Here is a 27763-nt window from a genome sequence, read left to right as displayed (position 1 = left end):
GCAGGATTGGACCCTGAATAAGCAGGGACAAAAAAACACCATATGTTGGCAGGAGATGAACATTATGTAAATAATAAGGCAAGCAGACATTTTTTAAGTGGGCAGGCCAATCTCATTATTGATGTACAATTAAACAAAACTGTGGGGTCATACCATCCTATTATGTGTAGCAGATTAAACTCAGGCTGTCTCTTTTCATTATTGTTTCTGATGGAGTTTTGGAGCTTTCTTAATTCAGGTCAAAAAATGAGAGGCTTCCTCATAAGCACTTTAATTGCCCCCAGAGACTCACAGTACCAAATCCAGAGCTCAGCACTGCTACCCCTCTCAGACTGTCATATTTCAGCTCAAATTGTGTTTGTTCCCCTTTTTTCAAGTGAGAAGCACAGACGGCAAATCAAACCAAACTCCCTCCCCCATCCACTACTTGGAAAAAAAAAGTATCTTGAAAGTTTTATTTTTGACCTAAACTCATTTTTTGCACCCCCCAGTGCATGAGGACCAGAATGTATGAGGAAAGCAACCTAAATCTACAGAGGAAAGCCCTTTTGGCTGGATCTTGGGACTACACACTCATCACTGCAGGCATTTTGCCTAGTCCAAGATCCAGCCCAACAGGGTCATTCAGCATTTTCTCTGGGCCGAGTAAAACCCCAGTCCTTTTGCAGGGCCACTCAGTGCACTCTCCTCTCAGGGAGAGGCTCTCAGTTGAGCAGTTGGGTTTCTACAGAGCATGCTGCTCCTCAGGCAGATGGGGAGCTCCTTCCTGGTCCCTGGCGGCTCTCATCCACGTCCTCTAGACTGTGGTGATTCATGGTAGCACTCCTGCAGTGAGCTGACGTTGCGCCACCGGTCACCCGTCATCCTGGCAGGCTTGTTCAAAGAGAAGAACTGCACACCCCCAAAATCATCATGGGTGAGCAAAGCCCCCCAAAGTCCCCCACTCCTCTGTCTCCTCCTCTATGTGGAGCTGGCGCAGATACTGCTCCTTTCCAGCTTGTGAGGTAGCGGTGTGCTGTAAGGAGGGATGACATTGAAGAGCAGGTATGGTTTTGGGAAGGGCAGCAGCTCCAAGTGGTGGGGGACGAAGGAGAACGTGCTGGGCAGCCAGGCAGTTGTCAGCTGCCCTTGCAGTGGTGAGTAGTAACCCACGGCAGGGATGGTAGCAGCAAGCTTTCTTGGCATCAAGCTAGGAGCCTTTCAAGAATAAAAATGCAGTTTCAGGTCAATCAATACAGACTTTTAGTCAGATACAGTTTACGATCAACCTCATTTGTTTCCTTGGAGCTCACTAAATAAGAAGAAAAGTTTAGAACAATCTCCCTAAAACCCAGTGGTGTGCTGTCACCCAGGGAGCAAGACCAAATACCCTTTGTTCTAGCCATGGAAAAACTCCTGACAGCAAAAGAGTCTGTGTGCCAGCCTAGAAAATATGAAATGTCTTGGACTTGTCAAGGACCTGGGTCAAGGGCAAAAAGCACTGGTCAGCCTAACAAAGCTGGACTTTCCAAAGAGATATAGTCTATAAAGAAACATTGGTTGGTGGCTGCAAATGTCATATTTCTTCCCATTCAGGAAATTTCTAATAGTATAGATATTTTGAATCCAAGTATGTTTTAAAAGGAAGTTATTTAGAAGTAAAATGAGGAAGAACCATCCTGCAAGAGACACTTCATGGCATATTTACAAAACAGGTTGAATTTAATGAAGAAATGTGTTATTTGACTGTGTTTTCTGGGATTTCTCTTCATCATACTGCCATTTTTGTCTTGACTAGTCTTACTTCTCTGGGATAGTCCCATGTGAAGAGGTGACCTGGTGAAGGATAGCTAGCTCTCCCTCAGTGGCTTTATACATATCTTCTGATACTCACTGTGATATCTGACTTGGGAGCAGGAATGAAATCAACTTCTGCCAGCTGCTGAAGACCGCCAAAATTGCCAAATTTTTCATGTTTTCTCCACTTTGCTCGCTGGTTCTGGAACCAGATCTGGATACAGGCAAGAAATAAAGGCACAGAAATGAACAGGTGACTACTCACATCCATCTACTTTCCCTGCAGTCTAAGTGAGCATCAGGAAACATTTGCCTTCAGCTCAGCAGAACCAGGGGCTGAATCTAAAGATGAACTTTGAGTTTGACAGGGCACCTTTCACACTTGGCACAGCACGTGGGTTCTCTGGACTATCACAACAGTCTCCTTTCTCCCACAGCTCACAGAAGACCTAGGAACTCCCTGTTCAAGGAAAGACAGTGTCACAGGGTGCAGCAGGTCTCCCAGGGCTTTCCTGGGAAAGCAGATTCTTTTGCAGTCAAAGCTCTGTGGCAGTCAAGGCACACAGCATTCAGTTTTCCCTAGGAGGTGTGATTTGTTGCATGACAGGGCATTTTCACTCTGTTCCCAAGTGAATAGACTGGGAAAAGACCCACCTAGATGTTTTGCTGGGCTGCAATAAGAATGTGTCACCAGTGGTGATGTAGTGACAAGGTTCTTTCTATATTTAGCTGGTAACATTTTGAAGTTCATATGAGGGACCTGAGCAAAAGACCCAAAGGGATGAAACCTTCTAAATCACTCAGCAGTCTGAATATGTTATCTGCCATCTCTTTAGCACTGGAAAACAGACAGCTAATTTTCTCAGAGGAGCTTCTTTCATTTATCAGCTGATTTTACCAGTCTGGCTTCTGGCTGAGCCACACAAGTATTAATTGTGCAGCCACAGAACTGCATCTTTCTGCATTGATCTTCCATTTTAGTTTGCAGGTGGCTTAGGAGCTTTCTGTTTGAGTGCAAGCAAGTGGTTCACATGAACTCAAGGTGATCAAAACTAGATGCTACTGGATGTAAATATGTATTTTAAACCAAATAATGAACAGCTTCATTATTTCTCAGTCTCTTTCTGAGGAAGTCATGGGAGTGTCAGACACCCTCTGCTATATTCCTGATAGTTAGCAATAGCTGAGGTTACTGAAGGGACAGTTTTATCTGGGTTTGCATATGCTCGAGAGCTACTTAGTCTGTATCAACTGCTCCATTCCTTTTCTACCATGCAGGAGTTATATGGTGGAACAGCACCATAAAAATTACTCTTTAACAAAATGATTGAGGATAGAGGGGGGACTGAAGCCAAAATTAAACCCCTGAAGAGCTCCTTCCAAAGTCTGCACATGGAATAAAGTCCTCACTTCTGAGATTTTTAACGTTTTTTTTAAATAAAAGCAAATCTGTGTCCACAGACCAAACTGCTCTTTTTTGCTCTCCAAAACCTTTATCCCCTGAATTCTTTCTCAGTGTCCACTCTGAATTTCTTTTTGTGGGATTTAATTTCTTCATGCTCTGTCTACCACAGATACCAAGCTACTGATAAACTTTATTTTCTGCAGGCTGCTATCCTTCATTTTGCCTGTGTTCCTGAGCTACAGCATTGAGAGAGAGCACAGTATTCCTGTGTGCATTCATGGAATTCACATCAGTGCTAAAGCCAGGGACAAGTCCCTCCTTAATCCTGTTGGAGATTTCACAAAAGTATAATTTGTCCTCTCAGTGGTCAGCAGGCTATCCAAGGAAACAATGAATAAAACAGAGTGCAGAGGGAGGGTGGTGTTCCCCATGTTGCTGGCATGGGCTCGATTTGTTGCTCTGTAAGACTGTCCATTTGCTTTTCTCTTGCAGAGACATGACTGGTGATCTGGAGCTTGCTGTACTAAAGAATCAGCCTTTTCATTATTTTTCCAGTCCTTTATTCTTCTTACCATTTCATAGCATTATTGTTAAGGATTTCACTGATTATGTAGTTCAAATTCATCTTTGTGTCAGTAAATGCTTCCTATGCGAGACCACCTTTGAAATGTCCTCATCTGCGATCAGGCACCTGTTGCAGACTGAGTTTTTTGTCTACTAGAACATGCCATTTGATATACTCTCTTTTTTAAATCCAATTAGGACCAAGGCAAGGCCCTTCCAGTGACATGCCATTAATGTTATTACCTTTATCAACCAAATACACAAGAGTCACAGTACTATAGAACTATAGACTGGTTTCAGTTGGAAGGGAACTTTTGAAGATGATCTAGTCCAAGCCCCCTGCTGTGGCCAGGGACATCTTTCACTCTATCAGGTTGCTCAAAACCCTGTCCAACTTGGTTTTAAACACTTCCAATGATGGGATATCCACAACTTCTCTGAGCAACCTGTTCCAGGGTCTTGTCACCCTCATTGTTAAAAATGTCCTCCTTATATCTAAATCTACCCTCTTTCAGTTTAAAACTGTCACAAAAAATCTCATAATAAACAAGATGAGTTTGTCAACATCTGTCTTCCACAAACCAGCTTTGATAAGCATTAAATATATTACCCAACAGAGACTCATACCAGCTTTATCAATGGTTTGCCAAAAATCAATGTTTGGCTGACAGGCCAATCATTATCTATCTGGTTGTCCTGTTTACCCTTTAAATACTGACACAACGTTAGATTTCTTCAAGGCCCCTGGAATGTCTCTTATGTTCCAGGACTGATTAAATATCAACACTAATGATCCAAAGTGCTTCTCAGGCAGCTTTGTAAGAACTACTGGAGATAAGTCACCTAGGTATCTGGACTTTAAAATATCTGTCTGTAGAAGCTGCTATACACCATCATCCTTATGGAAAGTGTTTAATCATCATCATCAGCATCATGTGGTACTACCACCTTAACTGACGTAATTCCAAGGGTACAGCAGAAATTATGACTGAATATCTTTGCCATTTCTGCATTATCCTTGACAGTCTCATTGTTTCTATGAAGTAACAGATCAATATAATTGTTCACTTTTTTCTTTTGTTTGTTCTTAATGGACTTTTCTTGAGTTCTGTGGATCCTTATTATTTCTGACCAAAGCTTTGGCCTGTATCCTGCTTTGCTTATTAGTTTTTTATAATTTCTTGTTTCTAATGTTTACTCATCCAGTATTCTTAATTTTGTGCTGCATGTAGGCAGGGATATAATTCCATCTATCCACTTAAACTGTTTCACAGCAATCATACCTTTATTTCTTGATTAGAGGATGCAAGATTTTTCAGTTATGGAATGTTTCCCTTGATTATCCAATGGTTGCTCACTTTTTTTCGTAGTTAAATTATCTCTCGGAGGTGATTCGACTTACACTGCTTACAGCTTTGTCAAAACTACTATTTCAATGTTCCAAGAGCATATATGAATTCTCTGCACTTTATTTTATTTACATTTAACAAATGCAATCAACCAAAACTATAACAATTTGTAATGTACCTAAGTTACTGCTAAGTTTTGGTTCTGTGGCCAGTTTCCCTTTATGATCCAAGACAGGACCAACACGGAATTTCCTGTGTCATGTGTAACACTATCCAAGTTGGGAATTTGCCATCTGCAATTCATAAACAAGGGGCTTTTTACTTCCTTTGTGTACATCTCAGGTTGATATTCCCCATGAAAACTATTTTATTCTCCCCTGCCCCCCTCTCTACAGGTCATAAATATTTTTTAAACAGAAGATTGTCCTGTTCTTTCATGTGAATTGCTGTTCTGTTGGGAACACTGACTAGTAGCCCAGCTTGTGCTTTATTCCATTGGAAATGCATTGTGGGTGCACGGATATGGCTAATGGGCATATTACAGCTATACTGTTCCAATTCTCCCTGTCACCTAACTAGGAAGCAATCCCATCATGGTTTGTCGATAGTCCCAGGCATGTCATAGGCAATAAACTGTTCCGTGTTGAACTTTGATTGTTAGAGAGGGATATGCGGACAGAAATACACTGATGACTCCAGCATTATAGCAAGTGCAGAAACTGCCTTGACAAAATTCATCACAACAGTGCGGGGTAAACAACATCAAATTCCAATACACAGCGGTATGTATGTTTTAATGTAGCGGATTTCATATGCGGCAAACATTTGGGGTCAGTTTTGAGCTCGGTCAGCAAGACTGCATTACAGCTGGGGGAAACTGGATTCATTTCTCTGCACTGAAATTACAGCCAGAGCATTTATAGCCTGTGATATCAAAATAAAGAACAGTAAGAAAGCATTTTCGTTTGGGCAGTTCCTTTCCCTGTTTTTTTGAGGCCCTACAGAAGACAGATGACTATGACAGTTTGTACTGGATGTACATTAGTATATTAAAGGTTGAGAAATGATTAATAAATATTTTCATAAATGGCCTCTCTGTCACTGCAGAGTCCAACAGGCTGCTCATAACCATCTGTAACTCCTATTTGCTGTGCATTTAGTGTGCTTAGAGCTCCTGTTAACCCTTTGATTAATCCCATTTGCTTAATCCCAGGTGGGTGACAAATTCTTTTTTCCTATTTGTAAAAGGAGAACAGTGATACTGGCTTCCTCTGTGAGGTAACAGGGAGGTCACGTATTTCATTAGTGTTGTCATCCAGGCATAAACTATTCAGAATGTACTCTGAATAAAGTGAGCAATGAGCATAGCCTTTTGGAGACACAATGTACCTGAACTCTGGCTTCTGGAAGGTTTATCTTTGCTGCCAGTTGATTGCGAATATGGACATCTGGGTAGTGAGTCACTTGGAAAATCTTCTCCAGTTCCTGGAGCTGCTCAGCTGTGAATGTTGTCCGGATTCTCCGCTTCCCTTTCCTCTCAACTGTGCAAACAAGGAAAGATGTTTCACATTTTGTAGGAAAAGGCCACAGGGATGCAAGAAGATTCAGAGATCCAGCAATTTTTGTAAATTGCTACACAGCTGGGATGGTACCTCCCACACCTTCTAGAGATGTGCTTACCATAGGTGATTGTCTCCTGACCCAGCAGTGAATGTGAACAAACTCCTTTATCATTCAAGGAGTGAGGCAAAACTGCCCAGCTGCAGTGCTAATTCCATGAATTCACTACATGTCAATATCTACAAAACCCTACTTATTTTAACCACACTAGCCCTGCAATGCATTTGTCATCAAAGTCCTTTAGTGTTGGACCAACCTTAGACTCCTTTTTGCTCCGGTCTGTCACATGCACACATCTGATGCTAATTTAGAATCTCTTCTTAACTATTTATGAAGAAACCCTTAAAGTACATAGAATGAAAGAGAAGATATTCATCCCAAGGCTGGGATCCTCTCTGATGCACAAATGGAGTATCTTCCAGCTGACATTGAATGACTGGTGCAAAAAGCTATGCCCCAAGCATTGTGAGTCACAGGGGTTTTTCTAATGAACTTGGAAAACTGCAGCCTGACAGGAGCATAAAAATTCTAATATCACTAATGACTGTGATGAGCTTGCTACTCAATGACCTGAAGTAATTGACAATGACATGATGTTGTTCAAGAAAATGACCTTTTTGGATAACTGCTTTTGGTCTTCCATGGTCTGATGACAAGTACCCATTCATACTGTGTAACTAGGTGCACAGACTTCCTAATGAGCACAGTTAACCAAAGAAGGTTAGCTTAGTCCCTCAAAGAGACTTTGTACTATTTTCCCCCCTTTTGTTCAATCATTAGCATAAACTTTTCCTTTTGAGAGCTAAAGCAGTGAAAAAGGTAACTAAATGTCTTGATCAATATAAATTGGGCCCTAAGCTAACAAAAAAAAAATGACATTTGTCATTCTGTAATTGAAAATTCATCATGACTCTGTTGACACAGAAAACAAGGAATAAAAAATTCTGTCCATTGATGTGGTGTGAAGGTGCCTAAGACACAACACCTGGGGACCAGTAAGTGGGCATATTCTGTTGTGACTATTTCATCTTTTCTAAACCTTTTGGGTTCTTTGAAAGGAAGCCAGTCATGCAAGAATAACTGAGGAGCATCATTTATCATTAATACTGTCAATATTCCCATACCTCAGAAACAGCCTAATAAAGCTGATGTCCAGCACAGTTAATCATTAGACGTTTCACCAGCTTACAAAAGTACTGCTCATTAGACTGCAGTGCTGGCTTCAGCCCCAAGAGAAAAATGTTATTTACATTGAATCTTGCTGACACTTCTAGGGCAGTGATCTGAAATGAGAAATATTTTTTTGTGCTTATGTTGAATATAGCAATGGGCACTCTACCCTAAGAAGCCCCAATTACCAAGTTGCATCTACTCCAACCTTCTGAAAAGATGGCTGTGAAGGGGTTTATTGCTGGATGGATTAAAAAGGAAATATTAGGGCTGAGAATATGAATCTCAGGAGACTACGTCCACTGTAGATATGATAGAGCTAACAATTCATAGTGGTGTCTCTTATCTGGAAGATTTTCATCTCATGCCCCTGTGTGGGGCCTGGCCTCCATATTCTCCTGGGAGATCCTGTAGACATGTAAGATTGAGTACGAAGCTGATATTTTGTCAAGCACATAATGTTCTGTCATACAGTAATGAATATCTCTGCTGTATCTACATCTTTACAACGTATAGTATATATATTTATCTGGTAAAGGGCAATTCGTATAGCAGATTCCGACTACAAAAGAAGTTTGTCCTGACCTTGTCATGGGCTCAGAGATTTGAAGTCTCCCTGAGATGTCCTGTACATCTTCCTGAACAATGAGCTGAGCTTCTGCTTCTATCCAGGGTAGAAGACTGGCTCCACAAACCTGGAAGAAGCTGCAGTCTACCTCCAGCATTTCCAGAATGGAGCAAGAGATCCAAGCTCAAACTGTGACTGCTTCCTTGTTCCTGTGGTCCCAGCTGTATAAAAACATCTAGGATGCCAGCAGGGTTCTTCTTCTGCCAGATTTTGTATGCCCTGGCAGTCTATGTAACTTCTAGCAATCTCTCATTCAGGAGAAAGAGAACAAACTTGTCTATCTCCTGGAAAGTTTCTGAATTAGCAAAAAAATCCCACTGTATATATATTTTTTTAAAGTATTAGATTAACGAACGGAAGTATTATTTAATGACTATGCAAAGAAACCATCTAAATTTTAAACCCTAAGATATCACATCAAATAATACTAAAAACACAGTGTATTTTCGTGTTCCATTAGAACACAGCAAATAATGATTTAGTCCAGTATAAGCCTTTCTGTCTCATATACTGAATCATAGAATCATAGAACGGTTTGAGTTGGAAAGGGCTTTAGACAACATGTAGTTCCAACCCCCTTTCATGGGCAGTGACCCCTTTTACTAGACCACGTTGCTCAAAGCCCAGTTGAACCTGGTCTTGAACTCTTCCAGGAAGGGGACATCCACAATTTCCCTGGGCAACATGTGCCACTGTCTCAACACTCTCACACTGAAGATTTTCTTCCTAATGTCTAATCTAAATCCACCTTCTTTCAGCTTAAAACTGTCCCCCTACCTCCTACCACTACAAGCCCTTGTAAAAAGTCCCTCCCCCAACTTTCTTGTAGTCCCTTCACGTACTGGAAGGCTGTTCTAAGGTCTCCCCAGAACCTTCTCTCTCCAGGCTGAACAACCCCAACTCTCTCTTCCTGTCCTCATAGCTGAGGTGCTCCAGCCCTCTGATCATCTCAGTGGCCCTCCTCTGGACTCCCTCCAACAGCTCCATGTCCTTTCTGTGTTGGGAGCTCCAGAACTGGAGACAGTACTCTAGGTGGATTCTCACAAGAGCAGAATAGAGGGTGAGAATCACCTCCCTTGATCTGCTGGCCATGCTTCTTTTGATGCAGCCCAGGACATGGTTGGCTTTCTGTGCTCTAAGTGCACATTGACAGCTCATGTTGAGCTTTTCATCAACCAACATTACATTAACCAGACTCTACAGAACTGGGATGACTGAACTGGACCATGATGGGATTTAAGTGAATGCCAAAGACCAGCTGCATCAGACCTGATCACAGCAGGCACCATACAAAAAACAATCATTAGTTCTTGCCTGTAAGCACATATGATGACAGCGCCCATGTCCTCTTCATAATAAGGAATCAAAGCTAAGGCAACTCTTTTAGTGCCCAAACCAGAGACTACTATCTGAGATAAAAAGGAATTATTTACATTATTAGACCATATTAGCTGTAGGCTGTTCCCCTAGAAAGCATGTTCATACCCTCCAGAGCCTGAGATGATAATGTGGATACCTATCCTAAGAAGTTGTGAGTGCTCCCAGGACACTTGGTACAGAGTTCATTGGATTAATCAATCACTTACAGACTGAAGAAATGAGCTGGTACAAGCAATGAAATGAATACCATCTGTACAGAGCCAATGTATGAAACAACTTCAGTAGTGAAGACCATGAGACTAGAAGGAGCTACAAAGTCTACCCTACAAAGAATATGAAAGAATAAGAAGGCAAAGGCTGTGCACTTCTGGCATAAATTTGGGAAGAAACTTTTTTATTGAGCTGGGACATCTTATGGCACCTGAGATTCATATCCATTGTCTTCAACTGCACAGTATTTTAAACTTTGCTAGAGTTGGGACAGGCAGTGGATCTGCCAGCTAATCTCTCACAACATTCTGTCCCACTGTCAGCTAAGAAGTGTCCAGGACTAGAGAGCATGGCTTGAGAGAGAATACACTCGTGAGTTTCTGTTGTCTCATACCAGTTTCTTTATTATGAAAATGACCCAGATGATAACTTGGTGAAAGGCAAAAGAAACTTCCTATTGGTTCACTCTTACATCCTCCACACTTTTCCTTCTTGAATGGTGAACTGTTTTACAGAAGAGGCTCTTATGTCAGGGAAGGCTTTACACAGGACTCAGAAGTGTCAATCCTTCTGAAACCAGATTTTTCAAAGCTGAAACTCAGCAGATAAACAAAATAGAATACACGAGGTCAGCTAAGGGCCAGTACAGACAGAAAGACAGGCTTGGATTTCAACTGGAAATTAAATTAAATTGCTAACAAAATAGACTCCTGTGAACTAATCAAGGCTTTTGCCAGTAGGAAAGCTAGATGAATGCATTTTTTTCTATAAGTAATAAGTTTTTCTATTTTTTTTTTTCACTAAAAAATAATACAAAATATCTGGGGCTCTATATGAACATTTTCTCTTGCAAGATGAAACTTTCTCTGACTGTAGCTTTGATACTTCCCTTTGCCTTGGGACCTTAGCTTAGCGATCCCACAGCAAACAACTGCATTCAGAATTACAATCTAATAAAGAATGTGGGTGGAAGATATAAGGCTAGAAAGTGTTGGAAGTATAACATTGGCTTTACAAACGTGGCTCTAAAGTCCCTGGGGAAATAAGAGTCTGTCTGAGTTTCCTGAGCTCTTTTCTATGTAAAAGCTGGGGATAGTCAAGTGTGATTTTATGCTCTGTGAAAGTCATTTACAGGTTAGCTGACTGTTGAAACCAAGCCTGAAAGAACCAGGCAACTAAGTCAGCATTTGCAGATGCTTGGAGATACAGCTGTCTCTACATTGCCTTACTGTTGACATTGGAAGGGCCAGATTCTCCATGCTGATAAGGCAGTATAGCTCCTGTAAATTCAGTAACAGGCTCCGTTTGTCCTCTAGAAATCAGGCTTTATTACTAGTTGAAATATTTGCACTTGCTAGAAATACAGATTCTTTTGGAAGATGCGCAGTGAAAGGATGAGGCCAATGGGTACAAGTTGCAGCAAGGAAAATTCTGATTATATAATAGGAAAAAATGTTTTCACCATGAAGGTAGTCTGATGTGGGCCTAGACAGGCTGAGAAGTCTCAGTCCTTGGAGATACTCCAAACTTGATTGGACAAAGGCTTAAGCAATCTGATTTAATCTTCTCCTGTTTAGAGTTGGGGTTGGACAAGATGGTCTCCAGAGGTCCTTCCCAACTTGTGATCTCTGACCTCAAAATATCCATGTGGGCTGAAGCCCCCTCATCATTCCTTTCTGAGAAAGTAAGAGAAATTAAGGCTTTCGTACTGCATGCAGCTCAAGGAGCCTGATTCATAATTGCTTATATATACAATTTTAGCTTACCACATAATGACTTATTTCCACTCTCTAGTACAACCAAGTTACAAGATATTAGAGATATGAGCAAATAAATACTGAAGACTATTGCCTGTACCTGAGTTTGCTAAGTAAAATATGTGCAGCGGCAGCAATGCCATATGTGGGCAAATTTATTCCGGATCATAGTCTGTACCAAGCATACAGCCTGTGCTACACCTTGCAGTGCTGTTTCTCAGCTGCCCCATATCTGAACCAGCTAGATAAATGCTACCTCAAGGAGATCTCTGCAATTGCATCTCCCATTTGCATGTAGTCCATCAGCAGGCTAAGACTGCAACAAGCCTACTTGGTCTCATTAGAAGGGTGCATACTCTGGAGGGATAAAGAACTAAAAACCGCAAAGGACTGGAAGTCACTGCTGGCAGACACATATTTGCTTTGGAATCCATCATCTAGGTAGCTGAAAACTGGTGGGATCAGTTTATCTTCCTGCAATCCTCTTTGTCATTTCTGGACAGACACCCTCTCATGGAATACGACAACCAGATACAAACATTTTGCTGCTGCTTTGACAAGAAGAGAGAACAAAGTTGCAGAAGCAAGGAAGTGGCTTTAGCTACATATCCTCAGAAATATATTTTTCTCTGTGCAACAAAGTTGACTGTATCATTTGTTTCTCAAAAAGAAACTCAGGAGCATTGAAAAAAAGCTTAATTATATCTGGTTAGTTCTGTTTCTCCCTTTTAGCTTCTTTAAAATAAGTTCCTTGTTCTCTTCTTTTTAATTCAACCAATTACAGATATATGGGTCTCCCAACTGGTTCCTTCGTGTGGCTTTTCTGAATGTTGTTCTCTTGTGGTGACATCCTGGTCATGGCAGTCAAGCCAACTGCAACTCTATCAAAGAGTTATAGCAGATTTTTGACGGCATCAGGACAAAACATGCTTGTCTGTGTACAGAGATGTACCCATGGCAGTCCCTCTCTTAATTAAAGAGCTAGATCACAGCTTTCAAAAGAGCTTGAGCTGCAGTATTTAGGTGGGAGTACAGCAATGTGTTTAATCTGTATTGAAGTGTTTTTTTGGCCCTTTGTTAAGAAGGACTGACATAGCCAGCAAGACTGATCCTAACTGGATAGGGACAACGTGCTGTGGATAGAGCCTCCTGTTAGTGAAACCCAGCATTTAGCATCCAGTTGCTGGCCTTTCAGGCATTGCCAAAGTTAAGACAGAGCAACATGACTTGAACTTTTAAAGTCTTGACTTCCTTCCTTCAGTCTATAACTCCTTGAACGAGAGTTGTTTCCACCCTAGCAAAGTAGTGCCTAATCACCTGACAGCAATGCTGTCACACAAATGAAGAGAGGTACAGACTTTAGGTGATGTGAGCAGGAATGCTGAAAATATCAGGCTAGAAACCTGTTTAAGGAGGCTGTACAGTGGTGGCCAGGGGAGTTTCTTAGTCTGCTTGTCAGAGGAGCTGGCAAGTAGACAGCATATATGAAACCATTCATGTGTACAGTTTGTTGCAGAGGATAATGCTCATTATCAACATGAGCCCCTGGTGAAGTTAACCCTTCCCATATGCCAGCTAAATGATTATGGTGTTTACAAAAGCTGCTGCCCTGAAACGGTGCAACTCTAGCGCTACCAATGGTCAGCAAAACATTTGGAGGAAGAAATGTGCAGACCGTGGTTTGAGGGACCCCAACTGACAGGGGAGTGCGTTAACTTCCAGCACCTGATACCGGGCTTAATGACCTACACCTTCATTAACTCCTTTAGGTCAAAGTGGATTTGGAGTAGGTATGTGTAGTTTCCCCATTCAGCTAAATATCAAGCTTGAAATTTACTTCCTGTGAATGTTCAGCCACTGTCAAACTTCACCTTAAAAGCAGTGGCCAGGCAGATCCAGTAACAGTTCTCACCAAGAAAAATAAGTTCCCTACCATTCTCCCCACACTGTCTGGTCACCACAGTTGTCAGAAACCAGCCATTTGCCCATGGAGAAAGCTGAGCTTATTGCAGGATGCACAGACAGCCTGTGTTCTATTTTATTCCTGCTCTTCGTGGTTTATTTGCACTTGCAAACCTCTAGACACCAATCAGGCATGCTTGTTTACATCCCTGCCTTGAAGTTTGTGCTCCCTCCAAGAAAGTATAATTCCATCATTATTTTAGTATGTAATCTCTGCTGTTTCCCATTTCAGCACAAGGCACTTGCTAATACAGTAGGCAAAAGGCCTGCCCTCGATTTCTAGGAACAGTAATTAAAAGTACCAAATCTCGGGGATGTAAAGTTCTCAGACAATTTAGGAGAAGACAGTAAGTACTCATAAGATTTTTGAAATAAACTTATCAGGCTGGGCCATCAGCATTACAAGTGGTCACATTACACAGATTTGACTATCAGGAACAAATTAACCTCTGGGTCTTCTGTGATGTACCCTTTGGATTAAAAATTGCCAGGAAAAAGATGCTGCTCATAGAAAGCACTAAATGCTAACATTTTCTTTAACTAAAAAAACCCAACAAACACAAAAGCCAAAACTCACTAAGAAACAACACAAACAGAATTTATTATAGTCCTCCAACAGCTGACAGCTTTGCTTTCTTCAGTGCTTACTTAAATCAGTCAGACATCTATGGGAACAGAGTCTGACGGGTGGGAGTAAAGAATTTAGGTTTCATGCCTCTAATATCCAGGGTGTGATTACAAACAGTCAGTCTTCAAAGAGGGAGAAAAACAAAGAACCATCCTTCAACAACGCCTCAGGTAAACCCACCAAAACAAGGTCAATGGTCTGCTGCATTTCTAAACGTATAGAGGAATACTGCACTTCAGAGACACAGGGCTGCAGGGACTATTCACACTGATAAATAGAAGACTGGTAAGAGATCTAATGGCAGCAAAACTATATATATAGGCATTTATTTTTTTCCTCCTGCTTTTCCTTTTAATTTTGAATTGATTCCTTTTATTCTGCAGGACAATGGGTTGCTTGTGCCCTTTTTTTTGCAGTCCCATTCTGGGCAGTTGATACTGATTTGGGATTGTGATTATTCAGTGCTTCCTGGTCTCTTAGGTGTTTTATAAATGGATTAAGATAAGTCAGCATATTGGGGAAAAGATTGTTCTGTGGGAGATAAACCATGCTGTTTCACAGGGGTACATGGATTTGACCATATTGTACAAATGAATTTATGGCTTCAGAGAAAACATAAACACTAAGCTAAAGATGCCTGCCACTAACATCAGTACCAAGGGGACATGACTTACACTGGAAGTTCTCCAGAACTGAGATAATCTCAGTATTTCCTGTTGTCTTTATGATAATTGTCACCAGAATTTGTCAATATGCTTTGGGATCAAAGATGCTATCATAAGAATAAAAGAATTAGATTAATACAAAGATCCCTGAGCTCCCAGTCAGAAGTTTGCAGAGGATTTCCTCTATGGAAGTATTTGGGTGATGTTGATTCATTACAGCAGCCTCCTCTACAGTCATGAGCTACAGGAAATAACATAGTCCAGCTTTTCCCAAAGCCTGAAACCCTCAGTTTCTGTTGGAATTAGGAGCTAGCTTCATGTATTGAAGCATGATGTACCTTCTACTTGAATTATTGCTCAAAATAGAAATCCCACAAGACAAGGCATCTGCCAGTGTTTTAAGGTGATGACGCTATATGGCTTCTCCAAGGCACTGACTGCCCCATCACTGGAGCAGAGGACTGGAACCCTTATCTATGTGCAATGCTGGGCACACTTACCCACCATCTTTGGTTGTAGTTACTATGCACACACACAAATGAATACCATCAGACCCAGCCTGTGTAAAAGACATGGCAAAAGACTTGCCCATGAGGATCTGAACTAGGCTGGGATCTCACATGAGGCAGTCTCCAGCAGGAGCTGCTGCAGGTCAGGCAGGCATGGAGGCAAATAATCCTCTTGGGCTCCAGTGCTTGACTGTGGTGAACTGGTCAAGTCCCAGGAGCGTGGAGAGCAGAAAGAAGGAACTAAAAGGAAAGTGGAAGCTCAGGCTTTAATTTGTGTCTTTACCTGGACATGTTGCCGTGATGTTGACTGACAGCGACAGGAGTTTGCCCTGCTTGTTCTTAAGTTTTGAGACCCTGGCAGAGATGGTGGTTGCACACAACAAAATAGCAGCAATTCATCATTTCACAGAGATGGCCCAAGCAGAGCCTGTACCCACAACTCCAAAGTAAGGCCTTACTCAGAATGGTATCCTTATAAAATGTGTTTTATCAGCATGGCATCCCAAGAACCAGGTTTTCTGAAAAAGTTCTGCTGAGCTTTTCACACAGAATGACACAGGTGAAAGCACCCGACATTCAGAATTAAGGCTTCCAAATTCAATGGGGGCTTAAGAACACTATATGCCACTGTCAGCATATCTCCAGCATATGAGGGCTTTTCTCTTTTTTTTTTTTTTTTTTTTTTGCTTACAAGGCAACCTCTAAGTTCAAAGTGCAAGAGGCATTACTTCCTGTAAATGGTTTATGATAAGGGCATACATCTATTTAGTTTAAATGACACTGCATTTCTAAACCGTTTTGTAGCAGAAGCCATTTTGTGGGAGAGGCAATTTTTAGGAACACCCACTGTTAGAGAGTTTCCTGGAAATATGCTCCAAATTCACATTCAGGGTCACATATGGGCTGCTCTTGCTATCTCAGACCACCTGGCCATGAATGGCATATTGTCATAGCTTCCTTATAATCTTTTTCCTCCTATCCAGAAAAGCACAAGACAAGCCTCAGCCCTCCCACCTCCAAGGAGACTGTATGCTTGATTTCTTCTGCTCCCTGTCAACTATACAGATGTGTACATTTAGTCAGAGCCTAGCACCCTTCCTCACAAATTATGCAGATGTTTTATATAGATAGAGGTGGCCTGTGAGAAAGAGGTGAGGAAATGGCCAGCCAAGGACTTCTGATGTCTTTCACATCAGAAAGCTCTCCCATTGCTGAGGTTGGTGCAGTTCCCCTGGGTGCTTGTAGGCATCCTCGGTGTGGGTGTGAGGGAGGTCCTGGGAACACCTCCATGGCAGATGCTATGAGCATTTGGTACTGCCTGGCTGCCTGGAGAACCCATAACCAGCCTATAGCTACCATGCTAAAAGTGTAACTGAAGTACTGCAGAGTAGATAGGCATGGAAACAGAAATAAATTTGCTATCAGCTCAAGCTTTAAGAATTACAGACTGCTTCCAGGGATGGTCCCGCCTACCTCTCTTGCAGGCATTGCTGCTAATCTTGTCTGGGAAAGATTGACTTCAGCCACAGCCAGAGGCAGGAGAAAAAGAGCTGCCAGCTCTTCCCCCCTAATGTAAAATGGAGGAAGGAGGCTGAAGCTTATGATGCTGGAAAGCATTTTAAACCTAGGCCTCTAGCTCCCTGCTAAGAATGACAGAGTGTATGAATGGGATCCGAAATATCATTGTTTGTGCACCACAGGGAAAATGCCAATGCAGTGCTTTAAGATCCTCCCCCCTCCTTCAGCCAGTTTCTATCAAAGGCTCAGCAACTGCAGGAACCGGTAGCCTAAAAAATAGCAGATCATTAAACCTCTGCTTGGTTTCAAAACCCCACTGCAACCAGGGAACAGAGGGATTTTGTTTAAAATGCCTTTAAACTATAAGTTGTCATTGACAGGGCTTGCTCAGCTTGGCGCAGATAATTACATGCTTCCACTCTGCTTTGCTGATGAGGCTGCTTCTGACCACTGGTCTGGTCAATGAGGCTACGTGCTGAGTTGGGACAGCCTCTGTCACCCTAGGAAAGCCACCTCTTGGCTTCAGTATGATCCCTCTGTCTGGGTACTCTCCTGCATGAAATATATTCCTTTTTACCACTCACAGGCAACTCTGAGTGCCAGATGTATCCAGCCCTGGCTCTTCTGTGAGATGCAATGTGATTTTGTCCTGCTGCCATCAGCTGCGTGCACATTACAGGGCAGAGGTAGCCTAAAATATCTGGTTATCCTACAAGGCTTCTCATTGCATGAAGACAGATGCCATGCCAGGGACGAGAAGGTGACAGCAGCTTGTCACAAGACTCCTGTATATACCATAGCAGCAGGAACAAAGCTCTTCTTTCAGATATATTTCACAAGTATTTTTCCTCTGCCAACTTGCAGAGTGTGGGCCTAGGAGGTAGGAGGTTGTGTGGATCTCAGTGAAGCCAGCTGAATGACCCTGCATCTGCGACCACATGAGCCCATCAGGAGTCTTCAACTGACTTAATTTATATTGCCTTTTTTTTTTTTCTTCTTTCTTTTTTCTTTTATTTTCCCTTTCAGAAAAGAGTGAATAATAACAATCTGTGCCAAAAACACCTTACTGCTGCTTCTGGTAGCCTGTTTTGTGGACTGCAGTGAGATTGTATTAACCTTTCCTAGAACTCAAAAAACTTAAAGCAGATTTTGTCACATGCTACTAGTAGGTTGCAATCTTCCTGTTAGGAACTTGTCTTGTTCAGGTACCATGTATTCTGCTTAGCTTAAAGTCTCTGCAACATATTGGCCAAGTATATTTGCATTGTCCTTTGCTTTGGCTCAGAGATAGGCTGCTGTTTACCAGTGCTCACAACTCATGAAATGAGCAGACCTATGAACACGGCCAGGCTTGAAAACTGTGCTTGACGCATCCTACATGCCAGACCTGTTGCACACCAACAGTTTGCCTGTGCGCATGCTGATGACCTCTTGATCACCTGTACAGTGGGTCCAAGGTGTAGGGAACACACGGAGCTGATTCGGCATGTTCAGCAGCCTGGCTCCTCACGTTGTGCAATGCCCATTTACCAGGAAACAGGCGTTGCACAACCCAGGGAGTCAGGCTGCTGAACATGGCAACTCTGTAGATTGCCCCTACAAGTAATAAACACCAAAAGCAGTCTCTGTCACTAAAATTGGTAGAGTTGGCAGGCCTGAGTGAGATCTTCGGCTCCTAGGGTGGGTCTCCATGTTTTTGATGGTGAGACTGAAGAGCCATCCCTTTGACTCAGCCAGGAGCTGAGCAGTAGAGATATTTGTGATGTCTGTTGTTAGGTGTTGCCATGTACCTCATTATAGATAACAGCTGTGTGTTTGGGTACTCTGGGGGAAAGTTTGGATGTAGAGGCACTCACCATGAAGTGGATGGTCCACTGGAAAATCACATAGCTGTTCTTCCTCTTCCTCGTGTTTTCTTTTGCCTTCCAGTTGTTCACGTCCTGCGTTGTCACCCAGGAGGGAGGATGGGCTGTCAGTCGGTCTCCTGCAGTGAGCTGCCTGCATGTCCTTTGCCTTCACCATTGGTGTAGCACATGTGGCAGGGAGAAACATTTTTGCTGAAGGTAAGTTACAGTCTAACTGACTCCTGCTGCTGGAATCTGTGAAGGACACGGCACAAGCCAGCTTTGAATAAACCAACTGTTGTTCAGCACACCTTCCAGTTTGTGTGAAAAAAGAAGCATGGATGTGGTCTAAATACTTTACCAATCAAATTTAATCATACGTAAAATGGCCTTAATCCTTCTGTGCTGTGCATCAAGACCAAGATGACTTCAAGTTGCAGGGATCCTGGTGAATTTGACCCCAAAGCCTAGCCTACTGTCTGCTTCCTTACACTTTAAAACTTTCAGTGGTCCTTGTGGGAAAGTTTCAAAAACAAATTGTAGAAGTAAGGAGAGACAACCAAAAGATCAAGAAAGCTCAGCTTCCCTGTCAATATTTAAACTGGTGGTTGGCTTTTCTGAAAACCTCAAAGAAAGCAGATGTGGAACTGCCCTCAAAATCTGTCAGAAAGGTCACCATGGAACTTGCTGGAAGCCAAATGTTTTTAAATGTCCTTTCTTAAATGTCCCTGTATTTTTACCCCATAGGAAGATGGACCATAGGCTAAGGGTCAGTGTCTTCCCTGATTCAGGTCAAATTGCCCTTCTACATCTGGGCTGCCTGCTGCTCAGGCTTGAGCACTGGATAATTCTAACGGCAGCCTTTGCCCAGGTTGTCAACATTTCCCATCTGCCTTTGGAAAAGGTGACACTGGTGATATCTAGGAAGGTTCTGGCAGCCACCTCATCTTCATGAAAACACCTGCATCCTCTTGTTGACAGGACAAACATGAGAGACATGCATATTGGCCCACTTTCATGAAGTGCAGCCCTAAGGTTAACTTAGATTGAAGTGTGGGCATTATAAACAATCTCAGTGGGAGCTGAGGGCAACCTCAGCAGCAACCAGTGATAACTTGTGCTAGGACACCTGACCATAAGTGGTGATTAAACTGGCCACGGGAGCCATGATTTTTCTTCTGTATGGTGTTCACTTATTACTACCACCATCATGTCTGTGTAGCAGGGACACTGCAGAGATCTTTCAGATAAGTTTTCTGAATGTAGTCTTCCTTATAAAGATAAGAGGACCTTGTAAAAGCCATGCACTGAAATAAAATATACTGGGAAGCCTTGTGGTTCAAGGCAGTGGGCTGTCTATGATTGTTAACATCCCAAGAGAGGTATACCAAATGGCCCATGCTCTTACCTGCTCTTTTCTACGTTAAAGCCACCCCATAAGTCCCAATTCTGAGTGCTTTATGTGCTGCCTTTGGTAGATGCAATCATGGCCCAGGCTTGACTCCTCAGAGACAAGAGAAATGGGTCTGTGCTGCTTTAATGGCAAACCTGGAATTTGATCTAGTTTTCCTCCGTGCCTGGATTTCTTTGCTTGGAAAGGTAGAGTAGAAGGCAACATACAAGCATAATGAACCCATTGGGTCCATGGTTAGCATGACCCTGATGCGAATGGGACAGCACAGGTTTGTCTGCTGTTACCTCCAAAAAACATGCAATAATTCAGAAATAATGGACTGTACTCCTGAGCAGTCACCCAGCAGTCACCATCTAGGCTCTGGGCTTTGCAGCACCTGTGGCTGTTCCTTTCTCCCCTGCAGGTGTGAAGCCCGACAAGTTGTACTGGAAGGAACTCAATTTTATATATATATTTTACTTCTGGCGCAGTATCTAGCATTGAGAAAGCATTTAACTTTTTAGACTTGTCAGAGTTTTATTTTCTGAACAAATACCAAGTTCTCTTTGTAACCAGCCTTGGAGCAATGATAATTATAACATCTGGAGACTAAGTACCCAATTCTGCCCTCAGTAAAAGCCCACACAACAGGAATTTTACAGAGGGCTGACACTGACATGAAGAAAATGCAATTGCAAGAGCTCTGGAAATTAGCCAAAGCCTCTTGTCAGTAGAAGATGATTATTCATATGCTATCTTTTCAAATTCTCACCAATCTTTGGATAAACTTCCAAACACAATTGCATTTGTCCAGCCATGCTGACCTTAAAAAACCTGGTATGAGGTGCACCTCTGTTCTTAAGGCATATTTTGCAAAACAGGACTAATTTAATTACTTTAGGATTCACTAGGTTTGAGTTTTCTGGTGAGAAAACAAGTGAGGTTTTGAATAATATTTGTGGATAAAGGAGAAGGATAGACCTGGGAGTGGTCAGTAGCATCGAGCTGGAGTTAAATTATTTGCTCAAGAACTCAGAGGATATCAGTGTCAGCATGGGTTCTTAGCCCAGGACTTCTATATTAGGCGTCTATTCCTAAATTAAGGACTAGTTACACTCCCTTGCTAGATGTGATACTGTGAAAATTTATGCTACAGAATTGATGATGCATGTCTCCTGTGATAATTAAGAGCATAAGGGTACCTGAGCAAGGTGCTCTTATAGGCAGTGATGAAAGCTTCCTAAGAATGACACTGGCATTTTCTAAATTATAGATTTTTCATGTGTGTTCATCCTTCATATACACCTTTCATCCCAGTGTTTTTCTCTGAGATGTTCATGTACCCCAGTCACAAGCACAACTTATGTATAAGCTTGTCCTGGGTAGATGGGAAAATACCAATGTCTCTGTGACCTGGTGAAAAGGAGCAGAAGGACCTGCTTTTTGAGATCAAACCAGAAAATTGGAATTGCATAAACTTTAAAGAGAGGCTAGAAAAATCAAGGAAGTTTTCAGGAGGATAAGATTGGAGGTGAATGATAATTAATTTAAAGAACAAATTTGAGAAACAGGTGCCCCAAGGTCTAGTTCTGTTTGCATTGTGATCTTCTCTGGTGCTTGTTGTCCTGAACAAGCTAGGAGACTGTCAGAAGTGGCAGCATTAAGCCAGTCAGTATTTTTCTGTGCATATTTATGTAGCTCTAGCAGACACCTCTGAAAAATACCTATGAATTGGAATGGGGTAAAATTTTCTCCAGGGAATGGAAGGATTTTTTTTTTTTTGGGGGGGGAGGACAATGACATTTCAGCCTGGCACAACATAAGTTATTTATTACTGCCATGCACAGAAATTACTTTGATTTCTGGCTCAAAATGGTATTTCTAGCTTGACTTTCATTTGTATAGGAAAGGATGGGAAATTTCAGGCAAGATATCTAGATCTCTTTTTGGAAGCAGGAGGTTATTTCCAATGTCCTAAGTTCCATTTAAGTATTTTTCTGTAATTACTGTGTAGAGACAGGCCTGTTGTAGGGATAAGGCTTATGATTTTAGAGTCCTACTAAGGCTATGAACAGGGAAGGATCTGTCAAAGTGCAAGCAGCTTTTTATTGTGCTGTTTTTCTCTTACTTCTATCCCTTTTGTAAGGTGGATTGTTTTCCCTTATAATAGGTAGGGTGAACTGGGGATATTGGCCAGGTGGTATCTGCTCAGTTATATTCCTTCAGCTGTTCCCTCATTTGCAATAAATCTGGGTGGAGTGTTGCTAAGGATGAGGTAAACAATCACCATATTGACATTTTTGTGTGAAGTGGCAGTTGTAGTCTTATTAATTTGCATATCATTAGCATAATGGAGCTTAACACAGGCCGAATGACAAAATTACTGTATCTGTTACTGCTTTTACTATTAATTTCCCCGGTGTAACGTTCTCATCCCAAGCTCTCCTTGACTTGATAAAGGAACTCTTGTTGGTGGAGTCTCACTGGCAGAAACTGGGGAAGTAATGAACAATTATTTCAGATGTACTTTCAAGCACATTGAAATCAAGTTCCCAGAGGATTTCACATGGATTTCTTCTGAAATAGGTGTGCTAGTCTTCTCTGTTTAAAATTAAAGAGTTGGCATAAGAGAAGAGATCAGCACTTGTTGGGTGGTTTTTTGTGTCCCTTGCGAAGGCTGTGGTTACCCTTTTTAAGCACTGACCAGAAGAAGAAGAAAGCATGGACTGAATACTAAAAGTTCTTGCTCACTATTCCTCTTAACTTGATAAGACTGTTTCAAAAATCCAAAACTTTTGGTAGACTTCAGATCAACAGCTTCAGTTTGAGGTCATCTAGTAGACCTGTTTGTGCAGTAAACTCACAAATGGCTAATACTGCAACTGGAAAGTTGCACACTCCTGAGAAGACTGCACACTCCTTACACCAAGGCCCACTGGAATTACACTGACAAAAAGCTGTGAGCTTAGGAGTCAGGCCCAGAGATCTTCTCATACTTGATCAAGTCTGCCCCAGCTCTCCATGAAAGACTGGCGCTGTACATCACAACATCTTCTTTGTCAAAGAATCATAGAACAATTTAGGTTAGAAGCAACTTCTTGAAATCTTCTTGTTCAGCACCCCAGGGCTTTCTTGGGAAAGGATTCCAGGGTGAACTTTGTCTATGTCCCTCTTTTCTGTTATTCTGCATATGTGGATCCTCTGGTCCTAACCATCTCCTGAGCTATTAATGGTTAGATCTAGACTTCAGGACAAGTATGATAGTGGTACCCAGACTGCCTAGATCAGCAGATGAGCTGGATGATAATTTCTGGCCTGGGTAATTACGTTATGGTAGCCACGAAGATGTGTGTGGTGCCAGTTCTTGCTCTCATATAGATCATGGTTGGCTCGGATGCATAGCATATGGGATGTGGGAAATATTCTTGAAATCCATATTGAGATAGAACTCACCCCTGCCATATGATACTTCCTTCTTTGCTGCTGCAAAACTGTCCTGGGAAAGCAACTGGATTTGTGTCACATTCTGGAATTTTCAACAAGTTCCCTAAGCTCATTTCAGTTCCCTGACCTTGGCCAGTGCTGAGCCAAATTAGATATGGCTGACTCTTTACACAACTCATTTAATACAAGTGTTATATGGCATGAAGTTGAATGACCTTGATGAAATATAGCAATTTTCCCAAGATATACAGTGTAGAGTATTTCACTTCTGAAATAAATAAAACTTATCTGCAAAAATTGACAGTTCTGCTGAGAAAGCAAAGGGTAATAAGCTTAGGTATCTCTTTGGTCTTAGTAAGAAAGCAACAATGAAAAAGCTTCACTTTCATTCTCTTTTTTAAACATCCTTGGCCGATTGCAAAAGCAATGTACAACATTTTGGAGTATCTCTACAGCTTTCCTGCATTCCCAGATCCAGTGACAGTTAAGTTAATGTTTATGTGTACATACTGTTTTCATTAGTTAACATTTTACATTGCCTTAAGTATGTTATTTCAACCTTGCTTTCTGGTGGGGGAGAGAAGAGTCACTATATTCTCTTGCTACAGCTGCAGTCTCTCTCTGGCCAGGTGATGAAGCAAAGCCAAAAGCAAGGCCTAACTGTTCTGCCTGCATTGTTTTCAAGGTGAAAAACTGACTGTACTCTCAGGTGGAGCAATTTGGGATGAGTCAGTACTGGCAGTGCAGTAATGTGATCCTAGGAACTCACTACGTCCTGCACACAGATTTGTTGGAGCTTGTGCTTGGAGCTGCACACTTAGCAGAGACACACAGTGAAATGGGGCTTCAACATATTGATCGTGAAACAAACTTAAAAAGGTTCTGTCTCTGCCATGCTTCTTTGTTCCCAGAGAAGAGTCTCATGTTGCTAAAACGCAGTTCTATGGTCCGTGTTATGAGCAGCACTGACTTCATTTGCAGTGGTGCAATCTATCTCACTTTGGATCCCATGGCATGCAGTGACTGCAATGTGCAGTTCTCTGGAAAGGACTTTCAGCTCACAAAAGTTTACTCCCAGAGAGCTCATGCCAACATGTTTCCTCCACTTGGCAACCTGGCACCTGGGCTCCTTCAGTACACGGGTCCCATGATGCTTGCACTAGTGTCATCTATGTCCTTGTCCATGCCTACAAACTACCAACCCTTCACCTGTTTCAGGACTGTATTTCAAATACGGTCTGGGTGTGCTGTTATTCAGGCCCAATCTGCACTGGCAGATTTAGGAAACCTCTAAATGCTGCAGTCTTCCAACAGCAGCAGTGGTGAAACAGCCAAGCAACACAAGTCATGGCCTTCAGCAGCCTCCTCTATCTTTGAAGCTGCCCTTTCTTTGAGCAGCAGGCTAGACTTACAGATAATCAACCAACCTCAACAATCCTATGCTTCTGTGATAATTCAGCAGCATGCCGTCCCTCTCCACCACACACAGTCTTCTGTGGAAAGGTGCACGTACAGGCACAAAGGCAGCTGTTGTCTACCCAGCCCCAGTTCCCGGAGCTCCCGTGGCTGTGAGATATGTCGTGGGTGGGCTCTGCCCTATGGCCAAGAAACAAGCTCTGTACAGAGACAGTGACGTTACCCTGTGTCTGAGGTGAACAAGAAAGTGCAAATCTTGTGCAAAGCACGGCTGAGAGACAGAGTTAATGGGCTCAAGCCCAACTGGTGACCAGTGTTACACTAGTGATTGTGGTGCTCATTTTGCTGTAGTTTCCTTCTCAGTTTAGGTCTTGTCTTTTTTTTTCCAGCCCAGGTATCCAGCTTGGACATAAAAAGAGACAAAACGATGAGAATAATTGCCAGATTTTTAGAAAAAAAGGCTCTTGCTCTTACTAGTGGATGCCTCTTTCAGTGTCCTGGGAAATGGGGTCCTGATCCATGAAATGAATCTCTGTGTTACAAAAATAAAGCGTAGCATCAAGCTTTGAAAGCAGCTGAGTGAGAGGTGAGGGAAAATGTTCTGTCAAAACTGCAGGTCATTTTTCAGTTAAGTGGATGTGTTTGTATACATAAACCATTACCTTTTCATGGAAGATGTTGATTGAAAAAGAAGAAATAGTAAATCCAGAAAACACTGGCCATTGGTCTTTGTTTAAGGAAAAAAAAGGGGCAATCTCAGTGGGGGTAAAAGTTCATTCAAGGCCAAAGTAACAAAACTGAGGAAACTGAAGTAAAAAAGGCTAATACACTTGCTGGTTTGCTAAGACTGAAGTCAGGCTAGTTATCTACTACCCAGATTTATTTAGTTCATGAAAGGACCTGGTGTCCCTGGTGATATGGAGAAATGATTAAACACAAACGCTTTGTCTTTTTCTGTTCCAGCAATTGAATTTTAACACTTCTTAGTTATCATGACCCTTACAGACCATTTCTCCTGCTTGAGGATGAGTGGTGGGATTTATCAGAAAATGGTACCGATATGAGATTTGGCTGTAATTCCAGACAGCATTCAGCTCTTGATATAAGTGAAACTCTAACAACTTCCTTGAATTGCAGCAGTTTCAGGCTAGACACCTGGGTCTCAATGCTTGTCTTTCCTTGTGACAGGTGATTATTATTTTTTTTTTTTTAAAAACAAGTGTCTTGTTTTTTAAAGGGAAGGACACCAGGATGTTGTATTTGTTTACAATAAGCACTTCTCACTGTCCCTGAACAGAGCTACCTGCAGTAACTGTACAGGTTGCAATGACACTAGGGCTTCAAAATGTACAAAACCCACTCAAGGCTGGCAGCAGAGCACAGTCTACTGTGAGGCTGAAAGCAAGCTACTTCAAAAAGACTATTTCTGTATGTATAAGGAATGACTTGTACCTGATTAGGGAAATGGTAGATTCCTACAAAAGCTAAAGAATAAAAATCCTACATAACCAAATGGGATAGCTTTAAGGGTTAAAAAGAAAGGAGCATTTTCATTAAGAGCTATAAATGGTACTTACCAAAGGCCAGTGGTGACCCTGCTTTTAGGGCTGGAAGTCTCTCAGTGTAGTTAATTCTGTTCCTGGTTCCACGGCTTAGGGTGGTGCTGGAAGAAGGTTTCTTTAAGATCTCCTCAATGGAGAAGGACAGGCTGGGCTTCCCCTGGCTGGCACACTCCTGGGGGTCCGTCATCTTCCTGCCAAAGCGGCCACAGGGCAGAGAGTCCTCTCCTGCTCTCCTGGCTCTTGGTGCACCCCGAGAAACATGCAGCTAGGAAGGTGAGAGTCGCTGCCCACCTGTGCTGGGCTGACCTGCAGGAGCGCTGGGAGAAGAAACAAAAGGCAACCCACAAGTGAGCACACGTGTCTGCTCCTCTCTGCTGATCACAGCTCGAGACCAAGATCTGTGCTTCCGTGTCTGGGGAAGAGAGCATTAGAAGTGAGGGTGAAAAGTCCTACCAACCCCACCCACTGCCAAACATCCCCCATCCAGTGCAGATTTATGGAGCTCTGAACAATTGCATGGCCATCCAAGGAAGAGGTGTGCTCCTTCCAGATCCAGGTGAAAAATGCCCTGGGAACGGTTGCTTCTTGTTGGTAAATTGTGTCTGTGGGACAGTTATCCTCCTTTTTGCTTTCAGGCTGAAATTGCTGACGAGCCCACCGGATTTGTACTATTATGCAGTTAGGATAATAATCAGCAGAACAAATACTTGTTCCTTGTGCTGTTTATGAGCAAGAGTAAACTAGAGTTTATCCTGTAAACTTCTTTCACAAATGCAGAGAATTCACACATGGAAACTTTCCTCACCAGCAATTCACAGGTTGTCCTTCAGCCATCCCCCAAGCCACCAGCTTTGGTTCAGATTCTCTTTTCTTCTACTTCAGAAACCCTTTGAACTTTCCAAACAGGTGCTTTTCAACATCATCCCATCTTATCAGTCACAAGAGAAAAAGAGATGTCCCTTG

At 42.2% G+C, this 27763-nt stretch overlaps 1 protein-coding gene across 1 annotated transcript; it reads right to left on the bottom strand.

Moving 5' to 3' along the window:
* Positions 1-960: 960 nt before the first annotated feature.
* ISX (intestine specific homeobox) lies at positions 961-26987 on the bottom strand. The gene is made up of 5 exons (XM_051643059.1): positions 26816-26987; positions 18998-19240; positions 6484-6635; positions 1874-1990; positions 961-1197 (listed from the first exon to the last, which is right to left on the bottom strand). The coding sequence occupies exons 1-5, from the start codon at positions 26985-26987 to the stop codon at positions 961-963; spliced, it is 921 nt and encodes a 306-aa protein (XP_051499019.1).
* Between the last annotated feature and the right edge of the window lie 776 nt (positions 26988-27763).

Source organism: Apus apus, chromosome 1 (genome assembly GCF_020740795.1).
Source record: "Apus apus isolate bApuApu2 chromosome 1, bApuApu2.pri.cur, whole genome shotgun sequence".
Taxonomy (NCBI): Eukaryota; Metazoa; Chordata; class Aves; order Apodiformes; family Apodidae; genus Apus; species Apus apus.
Note: the sequence above shows the minus strand (reverse complement) of the source record. Positions and strands in the feature narration are given on the sequence as shown.